Below are 13,326 nucleotides of genomic sequence, written 5' to 3' on the forward strand. Positions count from 1 at the left end.
CTGGCATTGTTTTTGCCCTACCAAGGGGCAACATTTGCATTTTGTCAATGTTAGCACTTTGTTACAGCTTCAGCATGTATTGTATTTTGTACATCCACCCCCATTTCAAGTTCAGATAACCTCAGTCCCATTTAACTTAGGAATTAACTATTTTTTTCTGATGAAAGAAGAGAGTCTAAGGTTTCTAACGTATTGAATGTCTTGCAATTTGAGTGAAAATGACAAAAACCTTGGCACTGGAATGGAGACGTCTTTGCACATCGTCTGGCATTGAATGAGTTAAAAGTGCTTCCTTAAAAACAAATTTAAAAAAGCTTACATTTGTTCTGATTTTTTTTTTCATAAACTTCTACAGCTGCACAGTTCATAAAGCAGAAGCTTCCCGACCTCTTGCGATCATACATTGACGCAGATCTCGGCGGAAATCAAGAAGGTGGCTTCCAGGACATCGCTATAGAGGTCTTACACCTGCTGCTCTCCCATTTATTGTTTGGCCAGAAGGGAGCCAGCGGTGTCGGACAGGAGCAGATTGACGCCTTCTTGAAAACACTTTGCCGAGGTAAGTTGAATCCTGCAATCTGGTATAGGTCCTCAAAGTTGAGATGCCAACCATTAAACAAACATGTCGCTTGAAATTTACATTTTTATTTTAAATAGTCAGTGATTGGTCTTAAGTGCATCAAATCTTTGTTCCAGTTAGATATTTAAATTGAGTAACTTATTGAATCCTCTTTTTGGCAGAGCTATGACTTTCATACTTACACTTAGAACGTTCATTCATATTTTCAAATGCAGATAAGAAAGTTATGACTGACTTATAACATGTTGAATTTGTTTTTTTTTCTTAAATCGTATCTCACTCCGTAAATCGTGTTTTACGAGCTCAATTTAGTTTGCTGTGATGACAATATTGAGTGTCATCTGTGTTTGTGTTTCAGATTTCCCGCAGGTGCGCTGTCCTGTGGTGCTCGCACCACTATTGTACCCTGAAAAACGGGACATTCTCATGGATAGGATCCTGCCTGACTCCGGGGAGTTAGCCAAGACCATAATGGAGAGTTCCCTTGCAGAATTCATGCAGGAAGTAGGCTATGGCTTCTGTGCAAGGTATTTTTTACTCTCGGCCCTAGTTGGTACCCAAATTGTATGCTGCCCTTTGTTATCAATACTGATCCGTTTGTTCTTTCTTACACAGTCTGGACGAGTGCAGAAACATAATCCTCCAGTATGGGGTGAGGGAGGTGACAGCCAGCCAGGTAGCCAGAGTCCTCGGCATGATGGCTAGGACCCACTCTGGCCTGACTGATGGTATACCCCTACAGGTAGGTCAGGGTTGCTTGTATGCATTTTGCCTTCACAATATTTCTATCTGTTCCAGCTTGCTTTTTATCCTCCTAGTCAATCTCTGCACCGGGAAGTGGCATCTGGAGTGATGGAAAGGATAAGAACGACAGCTCACAGGCACACACGTGGAATGTTGAGTTGCTCATCGATGTCGTTAAGGAAGTGGTAAGTCACCACTCTTGCATACAATGCTTCGAATAAAGGTGCCGTAAAGTGGCATTTTTTTCAATTAAAAACTGTCTGTGTTGAGTTTAAAATGACTAATAAATGAATTGGCAATCAAACATGTTATACATGAAATGGTACAATGTCCTCTAATATTGTTGGGTGATAATTCAATATGCTGATAGCCACAGAATATATCAATACAAAATCCCATCAATAAAATGTTTGTTAGAGGAAAAAAAAATAACCCTGACTGCAGCATTTTGCATGTGATAGATGGCTCGCTGCCAATTCCAAACACTAAGAAGAAGCAATGCAGAAAAAACTGCTCATACCAGCAAGGAAAGAGTGCACACGTGCGGCATATTCAACCTGAACGAAAGCCTGGAATGACTTCATTCAAATAAATGAGCACTCGACTCTTGAAATAAGAGGATAATGTACATACTCACCCGATTAAACGTCATTGGATGCAGACGTGGTGTGCGAGTAAAAGAGTTCTCATTGATGTGCTCTAGGTCCAGTGTTAGCCATATTGGACCTTTGACATCGCACCCATGTAATAATCCGACAAGTTAAATAAGGAGCCTATTTATTGCAATAATTAATGGTTGTTGTTTTTCTGACTGTCAATAATATTTCACTTCCAGCCAATAATCACTTTGATCATATCAATCCTGTAGAATCCAAACCTGAACTTCAAAGAGGTGACATACGAACTGGATCATGCAGGATTCCTAATCCGGGACAGTAAGGGCCTGCATATAGTGGTGTATGGAATTCAGCGGGGTTTGGGCATGGAGGTTTTTCCTGTTGATCTCATATATCGGCCATGGAAACACGCAGAAGGACAGGTAACATCACGGCAAGATTAACTTGTGTAGCTTTACATGTCGAGTTTACCACAATATGGTTGCGTTGTTTCAGATCTATCACATCAAACATGTGAAATGTTTTACTACCAATCTCTGAACGCCTTTTGTTGTTGTTTTTTTTCCAGTTATCATTCATTCAGCACTCTCTTATGAGCCCCGAAGTGTTTTGCTTTGCCGAGTACCCCTGCCACACCGTAGCAATCGACATCCTTAAAGCACCACCGGAGGATGACAACCGGGAGATTGCAACATGGTATGGGATTGGTCTTTTTTGAGAAATATGTCCACATATCATGGCATGCACAAGCCACAAACATATCGCATACCATAAACCTTGGATCTCATCACAGGAAAAGTCTGGATTTGGTGGAAAGCCTGCTGAGGCTATCAGAGGTTGGCCAGTACGAGCAGGTGAAGCAACTCTTCAGCTTCCCCATCAAGCACTGCCCGGATATGCTTGTTATGGCATTGCTGCAGATCTCAACCTCTTGGCATACACTGCGCCATGAGCTCATCTCTACCCTGATGCCAATCTTTTTGGGCAACCACCCTAACTCTGCTATCATTCTGCACTATGCCTGGCATGGACAGGTTGGTGATAAAACATATCTTGGTCAATTACCATTTTTGATACTTGATGTCTAGAAATCGATATGTTTAGTTATACCGTATTTTCCGGTGTATAAGGGGCACCCAAAAGCCTTGATTTTCTTCAAAAGATGAGACTGCGCCTTATGTGCATGTGCACCTTATATGTAAAGTAATATTGAGCCACAACAGGTCTCGCAACTACTGTTAGCAGCCACCGACTCAATTTCCCGCTTTAGAAGAAAGTTATGCGTAACCCTAACCTCCACTGTAGCGCCTTATAATGTGGCTTGCCTTATATTTTGTTTGGAAAATGTTTTTCATTCATTGAAGATGCACCTTATTGTCCGGTGTTCCTTATATATGGAAAAAGTTTGAAAATACACCATTCATTGGGGGTGCTCTTTATACTCCGATGCACCTTATACACCAGAAAATACGGTAATCGATCACGACCGTTTAGAGTGGTCTCCCCAATCCTTCCCCCTGTAGAAGTAGTGTGTAACCTCAGCCTCTACTGTAGCGCCTTATAATGTGGCGTGCCAAATTTCCCAATTGTGGGACTATTTAAGGCTTTCTGATTCTGAAGTTGCGCCTCATAGTTCGTTGTGCCTTTAGAATGGAAGTTTTATACTCCAGTGCGCCTTGAGTGGATGTTTTATACTCCAGTGTGCCTTATATAGTCACTTCTCCCTTTGGCTCGTCTCGAATACAGTGAAACTCATATTTATCGCAGGGTAATGTTTCGTGATATAGTGGGCATTGGACTAAATCTGGTGTGTTTCTTTTTCCAGGGACAGTCTCCTTCCATACGTCAGTTAATTATGCATTCGATGGCTGAGTGGTATATGAGAGGTGAGCAATATGACCAAGCCAAGTTATCTCGCATCCTGGATGTGGCCCAAGACTTGAAGGTTTGTCAAAACATGAATATATGGCACAAAGTTTTTTTTTCATTCGACTATAAGTATGTAAAAACTTCCTTTTATTCAACGGAAGATAAATGTACATCTATGTTTGATTGTTTTATAATGCCAGTCTGATTTTGTTTGTTCTGCAGTCTCTCTCGATGCTGCTGAATGGTACTCCGTTTGCCTTTGTTATTGACCTTGCTGCACTTGCCTCTCGCCGTGAATACCTCAAACTTGATAAATGGCTGACTGACAAAATTAGAGAGCACGGGGTATGTCGCTTTGAAAATGTGTTAAGCAAACCAGTTGGAATCGAAATGGAAGTCATTTTTCATGTATTTATTTTTTCCTGAATCAGGAACCTTTTATCCAAGCATGCGTCACATTCCTTAAGAGGCGATGCCCATCCATTATGGGGGGTTTGGCCCCAGACAAGGACCAGCCTAAAAGTTCTCAGTTACCTCCAGAGACCTTAGCCACTATGCTGGCCTGTCTTCAGTCATGTGCTGGGTGAGTACCTCCCGCCGTTCGGTGTTTGTGCTCGCACTTTGTCTTGAATCTTTCTTTTTAGTGCCATATGTCTGACTGAAATTGTTGTTACTTATCCCTCAGGAGTGTTTCTCAAGAGCTGTCGGAGACCATCCTGACCATGGTTGCAAACTGCAGCAACGTTATGAACAAAGCCCGTCAGCCACCACCCGGAGTCATGCCTAAAGGTCGGGCACCAAGTACCAGCAGTCAGGATGCCATTTCCCCTGTTCAGGTATCTTAAATTTTGACAGATATGGTACTTTTGTGTAAAAAAAAAAACCCATCGCATTATACAAAATTGCCATGTCACCTATGCGTACAGAGTATGGGACATAGTGTTTTTATTTTGACCTTTTTATGTTTAGGGTCCTCAAAGGCTTTTTCATAAATTATTTAACGTGCCTTTTTAGTCATTTTAGGTTTGTGATTGACTTTGGTAATTTAATGAAACTAAGTTCATTTCACATAGGGTTGTTTTCACAATCAGAAAACCTTTAATAGTCCCACAATGCGGACGTTTTCAATGTACAGCAGCAAAATTGAAAGGGGGGTGAAAAGATTAAGAAAAGTATTATATGCATAGAGAAATGTCAGAAGACTGAAATGTTTAACTGCAAAAATGTTTCATAAAAAGAACTGTACATAGTTCAAGTATAAAAAAAGCATATTTGACATATGTAACTGTTTAAGTCAGCATTATAGTAAATCACTTGCTAGCACAGATTTTTGTTTAACATCTGCGTATTTTTAATGGTTGCCATTTTTACGGTGTTTTGCAGGCGTTTTTAACTTTCATTGTCATTACAGTGCACGTAAGGCTAATTCACATATAAACGGCTCAATTCCCTTGTAACATTGCGTAGGTTGATGAATAGGAATTTATTCTAAATGCTAAGCCATAACAATTATACCCTTAAAGGACAACCAACGTCCCTTTTTTGGTTTTTAACTGACATTAGAAAAACGTTTTATAGCATCTAAAATACCCAAAACACACAGTATATTTTTATTCAAATGCAAAACACCAATAAAAATGACTTGGTGTCCACAATCTGCAAAAATTGAGCTGCGAATTGGGCATTTTCAGAAAGTCCCGCCCCCAGTTCGTGACGTCACGTCAAGACGTCTTGCATTGCTGGAGAATAAAAACAATGACTTCAGATTCGGAGAATATGCTTTCTTGTTACACATCCAGTTAAGAATATGATTCAAATAGTTCTGAAGAGGAAAGCATACATGTTTGCAATCGATTAAATAATTTATTCCGTGTCATTTTGAGGCAGACGGCCGGGGGGGATGTCTCACCCAAAAAGAGGCAAGAAAATGGCCACCGAGCGGTGAGGAATGAATCAGCCCGTTTCCACAGGCTGATAAATTCCTTCCATGGAGCTTGGACTCCCTCTGGTGGCGGCCTTTGGGTGTAACACAAGGTTTTCAAAAAAACAGTACAGCAAAATACATTGACGTGATGGAAAGACGCTACAATGCGTCTTTTCTACGGTTAGTAGGCGGTCCTTTTCTGACGTCACGTACGGACTCGTCACCAACTCAAACACAAGACTTCCTGAATGTTCAGCGTGAGTCTTAAAACGTAAAATATAGCTATATGCGGTGGAATCTTATTAAAATATGCCCAGTAGAAGTCATTTGAAGCCATTTTACAAATTATGGACACAACTTGTCCGGAGACGTCAGTTGTCCTTTAAGACTCCCCACAGGCTTTAAAGAATTTAGAGATAAGTGGCCTTTTAACTCATTCACTGCCATTCACAAATGTATTCAGGAATTGAAAATATGACGTATAGCGCCATTCCCGAATATGTTCTGGTTTATTTTTCATGCTTGGGTGCTGATAAAGCGCTGGCCATGGCCTCTGGCAATGTTTTTTTTTCCAGAAGGGGGCATCATTTCCTTTTTTTCCATGTTTGTGCTTTGTTCCAGCTTCAGCTGTTATGAAAGCGCTATATAAACCGATATGTATTGCATTGTATTTTGGACAACCACCCTCATTTCAAGCTCATATAGCTCCAGACCCATATAATGTAGGAATTAACTCTTTTTTTTCTGATGAAAGAAGATAATCTCAGGTTTCTCACACTGATTTGAATGTTTATAATTTCTCCACTGTGAGACTAATAAAGGCATATCCAATCCAATCCAATGTAGTGCTAAAACTCAATATTCCTGGAATTCAAGTGACAATGACAAAAAACCCAGGCACTGGATTGGACATATTTTTGCATGTCTGGCAGTGAATGAGTTAAAGACGGAGTGAAGTCCCCCCCCCCCCCCCCCCCCCCCCCAAAAAAAAAAAAAAAAAAAACATCAAAGATTTTCACGTCTCATCACTCAGTTTGGATTTTAACTCTCGCAGTAAAGCGTTGAGCCAAACAGTTTTTGAAATAAAACAATGATACTGTATTAGCTGAACAACTTCCTTCCTCATTCTGAATCTAGCACTCCTTTTCTTGCTTCTGTTAGACGGACCCTCTTACTGGCATGGGCTCCTTGAACCTGGGCAGCACATCCACCTCCCATACTCAGAGTATGCAGGGTTTCCCGACCTCCCTTAGTTCAGCTTTCAACAATCCCCAGTCGCCAGCAAAGGCATTCCCACCTCTCTCAAACACCAATCCAAGCACACCATTTGGCGGTATTGGCAGCTTGTCCTCGCAGCTCCCTGGTATGGACTCTGGTACTGTGGTTTTTAAAGAGTTTTCCTTTCATATCACCAATGGAAGTCATTTTCAGATTTTTGTTTTTAACGCTACTAGATTGACAATTGAAGCAGATCATGAAATACAATTTCTGACATTTCTTCCCAGGCCCCTTAGGCTCTGGGATTGGCACTGGTATCGGTTCTAGTCTTGGAATGCCAGCAGTAAGCACTGATCCATTCAGCACCAGAAAGATGAGCACGCCCAGCTTGAACCCACCTACCTTCCAGCAGAGTAAGATGAAGGCCTGTAAGTGGCGGTGGTAGTGGTGTGACTGAGAGCCTGGCAACGCGCTGCTCAGCACTGTATTTCCTCTGCATTTGTCAAGTCAAAATCAGCTTTCTTGTCAAATATGCTGATATGCATGACATACAGAACAGATGAAATTACTGTCCTCTCGGACCCAGCGTGCTTGGCACAGAGAGGAGCCGCTTTGTCATATTATTACTGCGTTGGCAATCCTATATTTTAGTGGACGGTTATATCGTTGACAAACGTCGTAAAAGAAAAATCGGTCTTATATTTTGGATGTATCACCTTCCCGTGTCTGAAATCCCATTTAACCTTAAATATTTTGTAGAGGAAATACAGGCCAGTCTTCCATTCCTTGTCTGCTTCAGCTGACAGCCCCACTTTTAGTCAGTTTATTTTATTTTATTTTTTTAAATCCTTGTGAATGTGAACGTGTACAGGTGCTTCTCAGTAAATTACACTGGGGAAGTTCATTCAGTAAGTAGTTTAAGTCAACAGGTGCAATCCGTAATCTTTAGATTCATTAAACACATAAATGTTAAAGTATTTTAACTCATCATCATAATATCACATGTTTAATGTATTATAATTAATTGTGATGCACGTTTGTACATATGACTTTCCACACGAGACAAAATTGGATGGCTTACGCTTCGCTGAAATAATTGCCCTCTTGTAAATTGTCTCAAGTCTGTACAATTGTCTTCCCAGCTGACCTTTCTCAGGTTTGGCCCGAGGCAAACCAGCACTTTAGCAAGGAGATAGATGATGAAGCCAACAGTTACTTCCAGCGCATCTACAACCACCCACCTCACCCGACGATGTCTGTTGATGAAGTAAGTAGCTAAATGTACTATCCTGTGAGTTGGCTATTACACACATCGTGTATACTGGCTATTGAGGTGTAACTTCTATCTATATCTGCGGTGATTAACATGAATCATGCAAATTTCCCATTTGTGGGACTATTAAAGGTTTTCTGATTCTGAATACAAGTAACAGCAAAACGATCATCCTCCAGGTTCTAGAGATGCTGCAGCGGTTCAAAGATTCCACCATCAAGAGGGAGCGGGAAGTGTTCAATTGTATGCTTCGGAACTTGTTTGAGGAGTATCGCTTCTTCCCTCAATACCCAGACAAGGAACTGCACATCACAGCCTGCCTCTTTGGGGGCATAATTGAAAAGGGTCTCGTCACCTACATGGCCCTCGGCCTTGCACTCAGATATGTGCTTGAAGCCTTAAGAAAACCCTATGGGTCCAAAATGTATTACTTCGGAATTGCTGCCCTTGACCGATTCAAAAACAGGTAATGAAATTGATTGTGAATTTAACGTGTTGTTTTGTATAGCGATAATTCCTAAATTCCATGTGATTCTTTTTTTTTTTTTTTTTTAGATTGAAGGACTACCCGCAGTATTGTCAACACCTTGCATCAATTGGTCATTTTTTGCAGTTCCCCCATCATTTACAAGAGGTAACCAGGTTTCCTTAATTTAGCTATAAGTATTTTTCAGTTCAGATGTACAGGCTGAATGATTATTCGTATTATTTCATCAAAAGCGTAATTTCCAGCCAGTATGATCATATGATCGCTAAATCTATTTTTTATGGCACTCCTTATTACCCATAATCTGTTGTATCAACTATTATCACACACAAACTCTGAAGTTCACTCAGAAGAGGCATGCTACTATGATCTGAATATTCTAGCTGGCAGGAATAAACGTTATCCTTCCACAGTGCAGAATCGCTCTTAAATATCTAATCCTTACTACCATGGTGACAAAGAAGTGACACTTCTCATAAGCATCATTGTCACTGTTGTTAAAGTGCTATATAAATGTATTGTATTGTACTAATAGCGTATGAGGGGTAGCGAGTAATAAGGAAGCAACGCCAAGCAAGACGGAACAGAAGAAGCCGGTGCTAATCCAAAGATTAATATTGTGTCCCCAAACACCAGAAAAAGTACTTTGTTGTCCAATAACTTTGGTGAAAAGCAGTTCCAGACATTCTTTTCTTAAAAAGAGCAGCAAATTACGTGGTAGGATAGCAAACAGTGCACACACTTCTAGAAACCTGAAATAAATCCGTTTCCAAATATCACAATAGAATTTTTGTCTAATCATTCAGCTCTACTAGATAGATGCCATAGAATTGTCTACCTGGAAAGACTACTGACAGATTAAATCCTACGCTCTGCATCTTCCAATATCCTGTGTGTGCAGTATATTGAGTATGGCCAACAGTCACGGGACCCTCCGGTGAAGATGCAAGGTTCCATCACCACCCCGGGGAGTCTCGCGCTTGCACAGGTTCAAGCCCAAACACAGCAGCCTGGTGTTCCAAAAGCACCACAACCGGGACAGACGAGCACCCTTGTCACGACCACTACGACCACAACCACGGCCGCAAAAACCACAACCATCACAAGGCCAACACCCAGTAGCTTCAAGAAGGATGTTCCTGTGAGTGTCAGTGAAAAAGAGACCCCCACCCCCTCAAAAAAAATGCTTCAAACACATTTATTTGTAAAAACAGAACCTTATACAGGGATGCATCTGGGCCGCGCCCATGCGGCACTTACGAATTTTGACAGCCACTGGTGCAATTTTGTAACTCCACTGCGCCAGCACCGGCGCAGGTCTATTGAGATTAGCGCATATTGCTCAATGATCACACACATGACATACTTCTGTGAAAATGGCAAAAAAAAAATGTTAAACAGCAATTGAAACTGTTCGTTTTCCTTCAGAGGTTTTAACTTTTGTTGTCTGCCATCTTACCTTACCGATATCGAGCCATAATCACCTTGCATTTGTTTTGGGACGTTCCAAAGTATCTCAGGCTTTTCCGTGATCCGCCGGAAACTGCCGAAACAGGTTATAAAATATTCATACCCATGGTTCATTGCAGTATTTACATCAAACATTGCGGACGGTTGCAGTATGGAGTCAGAAAATAGGAGTTAAACTCAAAAAGACATTAAAAACACGCAGCAAACAAGCATATTCTCATTTTTTTTAGAAAACTACTGTTAATGATTCAAATTTAGTGGCTGATGTGAATTATTTCAGATTTGTTGCAGCCCATTGGAAATCTTCAAAGGAAAGAATTTTTCTAAGTGGACACTCGTAAGAAATATTGTGCAAAGTCTGTTCTTTTTGTCTTCTCTGTAGGACCGTCGAATATTAAAATAGCACAGAATTGAATGCGTAATAACTAAAGAAAATTGAAAAAGTTTGTTTGAATACATTCTTTGACTTGAATTAAAATTGTTGATATACTAGAATGTTTTAATTTTTTTTCGTTTGTCATTTGTAATTTAGAAATATGCTCCAATGTATTTTCAATCACACAATTCTTCAAATAATAAAGCATGCCTGCATCAAGCTCATTATTTGACACCTCCGGTAGAAGTTTTTTTGTAAAAATAAAATTTAAATTATACACCCAAAAAAAAGTATAACCAAACTATATAATTTTATCTCGCGATAGTCCTATTTTTTCCCCCGAAACACGATTAATGTAGCAGAAATTAGGATGGATGCTAGGGTATTTATAAATATTCAAACAGCTGCAACTGAATACACAGCAACACAGTATGTCATCATTCATGGAAACCTTGAATTTTAAGGGTCAAATCTGTTCCTGTACATATTAAAATACAGAAACATCCACTTAAATGCATCTTTTCTGTGCTGCTCTACAACGAGTGCCACTTAGTTGTGTACTAAGACTTCCGGCGTCTGACTTTCATCTGTAAAAAAAAACATTTAAATCATCATTATAAAATGTGTAATGTACACTAAGCTGCACTTTGTATTCCTTTCCACAGCCCTCCATAAACACTACAAATATTGACACTCTACTGGTGGCCACTGACCAAACGGAAAGGATTGTAGAACCCCCGGAGAATGTCCAGGAGAAGATTGCTTTCATTTTCAATAACCTTTCCCAGTCAAACATGACACAAAAGGTAAATAAAGGGTGAAAATATCAACTTGCCATTAAGACGATGACGAGCAACTCTTCTAATCCTCCTGTTTTAATTTAGGTAGAGGAATTGAAAGAAACTGTGAAGGAAGAATTCATGCCGTGGGTGTCTCAATATCTGGTGATGAAGCGTGTCAGCATTGAGCCCAATTTCCATAGTCTCTACTCCAACTTTCTGGACACACTTAAGAATCCACAGTTTGTCAAAATGGTCCTCACAGAGACGTACAGGAACATTAAGGTTGGATTATTTTAAATTGTTTTGGGTCTCTACTGGAAATCATGTTTTGCAGTCGACTGTATAAGCATACCTCCTGTTCTCCATTTAGGTTTTGTTGACATCCGATAAGGCTGCTGCCAATTTCTCTGATCGATCATTGCTGAAGAACCTGGGACACTGGTTGGGCATGATTACACTGGCCAAAAACAAGCCTATTCTTTTCAAAGTAAGATGTTTTAACATTTTTTTTTCTTTTTTTTTTTTATAACGATAATTATTTGAGACGGTTTGATATTTCCTCCCGTGACTTTTCCAGGATCTGGAAATAAAGTTGCTGCTACTGGAAGCTTATGTGAAAGGTCAGCAGGAGCTACTTTATGTGGTTCCCTTTGTGGCCAAAGTTTTGGAGTCCAGTCTCCGAAGTATGGTAAGTAAGCATCATGGATTGAGAAAGCTCGTCGCAGCTCAGGCTGGCAACTTAATGGTTCGTTTTCACTCTTCTAGATTTTCAGGCCCCAGAATCCTTGGACCATGGCCATTATGAATGTTCTCGCAGAGCTACATCAGGAACATGACCTCAAGGTAATTTTACTGGCATTGGAACCCTAAATAAACATTTGAGTTATTTTGAGTCTTGAATATCATTGCACACGTCTGGATATTAACGAAAAATATTTGGGGATAAAAATGCGTATTTCTTTGCAATGTTAACTCATTCATTGCCATTCACCAATTTATTCCAAAATTGAAAATATGACGTTAGAGCGGCTTTGTTTTTTATTTGGTTGCAGATAAAGCGCTGGCCATGGCCTCTGGCAATGTTTTTCCCTTCCACAACGGGCCAGCATTTCCCTTTTGTCATATTAGCGCTTTGTTCCATCTTCAGCTGTTGTTAACGCGCTTTATAAACTAATATATATGTATTGCATTATATTTTGGACAGCCACCCTCATTTCATGCTCAGAACTCCAGTCCCATATGATTTAGGAATTAACTTTTTTTCCGATTAAAGAAGAGAGTCTAAGGTTTCTTACACTGCATTGAATATGTTTTGCTGCATTGAATATGTTTATGTAGTCCTAAAACCCAATATTCTGTAGGTCCTGGAATTTGAGACACGTTTTTGGACACACTTTTGCACATCGTCTGGCAGTGATTGAGTTAATATTCAGGCAACATTTTAACTCATGAGTTTTAAGAAACCTTACTCTCTTCATCAGAAAATAGTTAATTCCTAAATTATATGGGACTGGAATTGTATGATCTTGAAATGAGGGTAGATCTACAAAAGACAAATGCTGCTCCCTCGTGGATGGGGAAAAAAACATTGCCAGAGGTATGACCGGCGCTTTATCGGCAACTCCCCCGCAAGAAAAACCAAAACCTGAACAAATTCAGGAATGTCGCTCACACGTCATGCTTTACAATTCCCAAATAAATTCGGGAATGGCAGTGAATTAGTTAATTGGCCAGTCTGCACTTAATCTGTAAACACTGAAGACAAGATGACGTTTTCCGTTTAATTGCAGCTGAACCTGAAATTTGAGATTGAAGTTCTTTGTAAGAACTTGTCTCTGGATATCAATGACCTGAAGCCGGGGAACCTGTTAAAGAACAAAGACAAACTCAAGAATTTTGAGGAGCAGCTGTCGGCACCAAAGAAAGAAGCAAAACCTCCAGATGAAATGCTCCCTGTTACCACATCAGGTAAATCTGCATTTGAAT

General features: G+C 40.2%; 1 protein-coding gene across 9 annotated transcripts in view; it reads left to right on the top strand.

Annotated features, from left to right (window-relative positions):
* cnot1 (CCR4-NOT transcription complex, subunit 1) overlaps window positions 1-13,326 on the top strand; it is a 35,075-nt gene that overhangs the window by 6,198 nt on the left and 15,551 nt on the right. For 2 of the 9 annotated variants that reach the window (XM_088996038.1, XM_088996040.1), the window contains exons 7-29: window positions 356-559; window positions 939-1,107; window positions 1,196-1,322; window positions 1,399-1,509; window positions 2,193-2,363; window positions 2,510-2,637; window positions 2,735-2,975; window positions 3,767-3,886; window positions 4,033-4,155; window positions 4,242-4,393; window positions 4,496-4,646; window positions 6,896-7,109; window positions 7,240-7,380; window positions 8,095-8,219; window positions 8,405-8,691; window positions 8,781-8,858; window positions 9,604-9,853; window positions 11,224-11,364; window positions 11,443-11,622; window positions 11,711-11,827; window positions 11,918-12,028; window positions 12,106-12,183; window positions 13,131-13,308. In XM_088996038.1, coding sequence (XP_088852164.1) covers window positions 356-559; window positions 939-1,107; window positions 1,196-1,322; window positions 1,399-1,509; window positions 2,193-2,363; window positions 2,510-2,637; window positions 2,735-2,975; window positions 3,767-3,886; window positions 4,033-4,155; window positions 4,242-4,393; window positions 4,496-4,646; window positions 6,896-7,109; window positions 7,240-7,380; window positions 8,095-8,219; window positions 8,405-8,691; window positions 8,781-8,858; window positions 9,604-9,853; window positions 11,224-11,364; window positions 11,443-11,622; window positions 11,711-11,827; window positions 11,918-12,028; window positions 12,106-12,183; window positions 13,131-13,308 — 3,597 coding nt within the window. Of the gene's footprint in view, window positions 1-355; window positions 560-938; window positions 1,108-1,195; window positions 1,323-1,398; window positions 1,510-2,192; window positions 2,364-2,509; window positions 2,638-2,734; window positions 2,976-3,766; window positions 3,887-4,032; window positions 4,156-4,241; window positions 4,394-4,495; window positions 4,647-6,895; window positions 7,110-7,239; window positions 7,381-8,094; window positions 8,220-8,404; window positions 8,692-8,780; window positions 8,860-9,603; window positions 9,854-11,223; window positions 11,365-11,442; window positions 11,623-11,710; window positions 11,828-11,917; window positions 12,029-12,105; window positions 12,184-13,130; window positions 13,309-13,326 lie in introns of all 9 variants that reach the window. The other 7 variants (XM_088996046.1, XM_088996047.1, XM_088996041.1 and 4 more) reach the window with 6 other exon arrangements.

Source organism: Hippocampus bargibanti, linkage group LG05 (assembly GCF_051943395.1).
Source record: "Hippocampus bargibanti isolate YZ-2025 linkage group LG05, ASM5194339v1, whole genome shotgun sequence".
NCBI classification, from domain to species: domain Eukaryota; kingdom Metazoa; phylum Chordata; class Actinopteri; order Syngnathiformes; family Syngnathidae; genus Hippocampus; species Hippocampus bargibanti.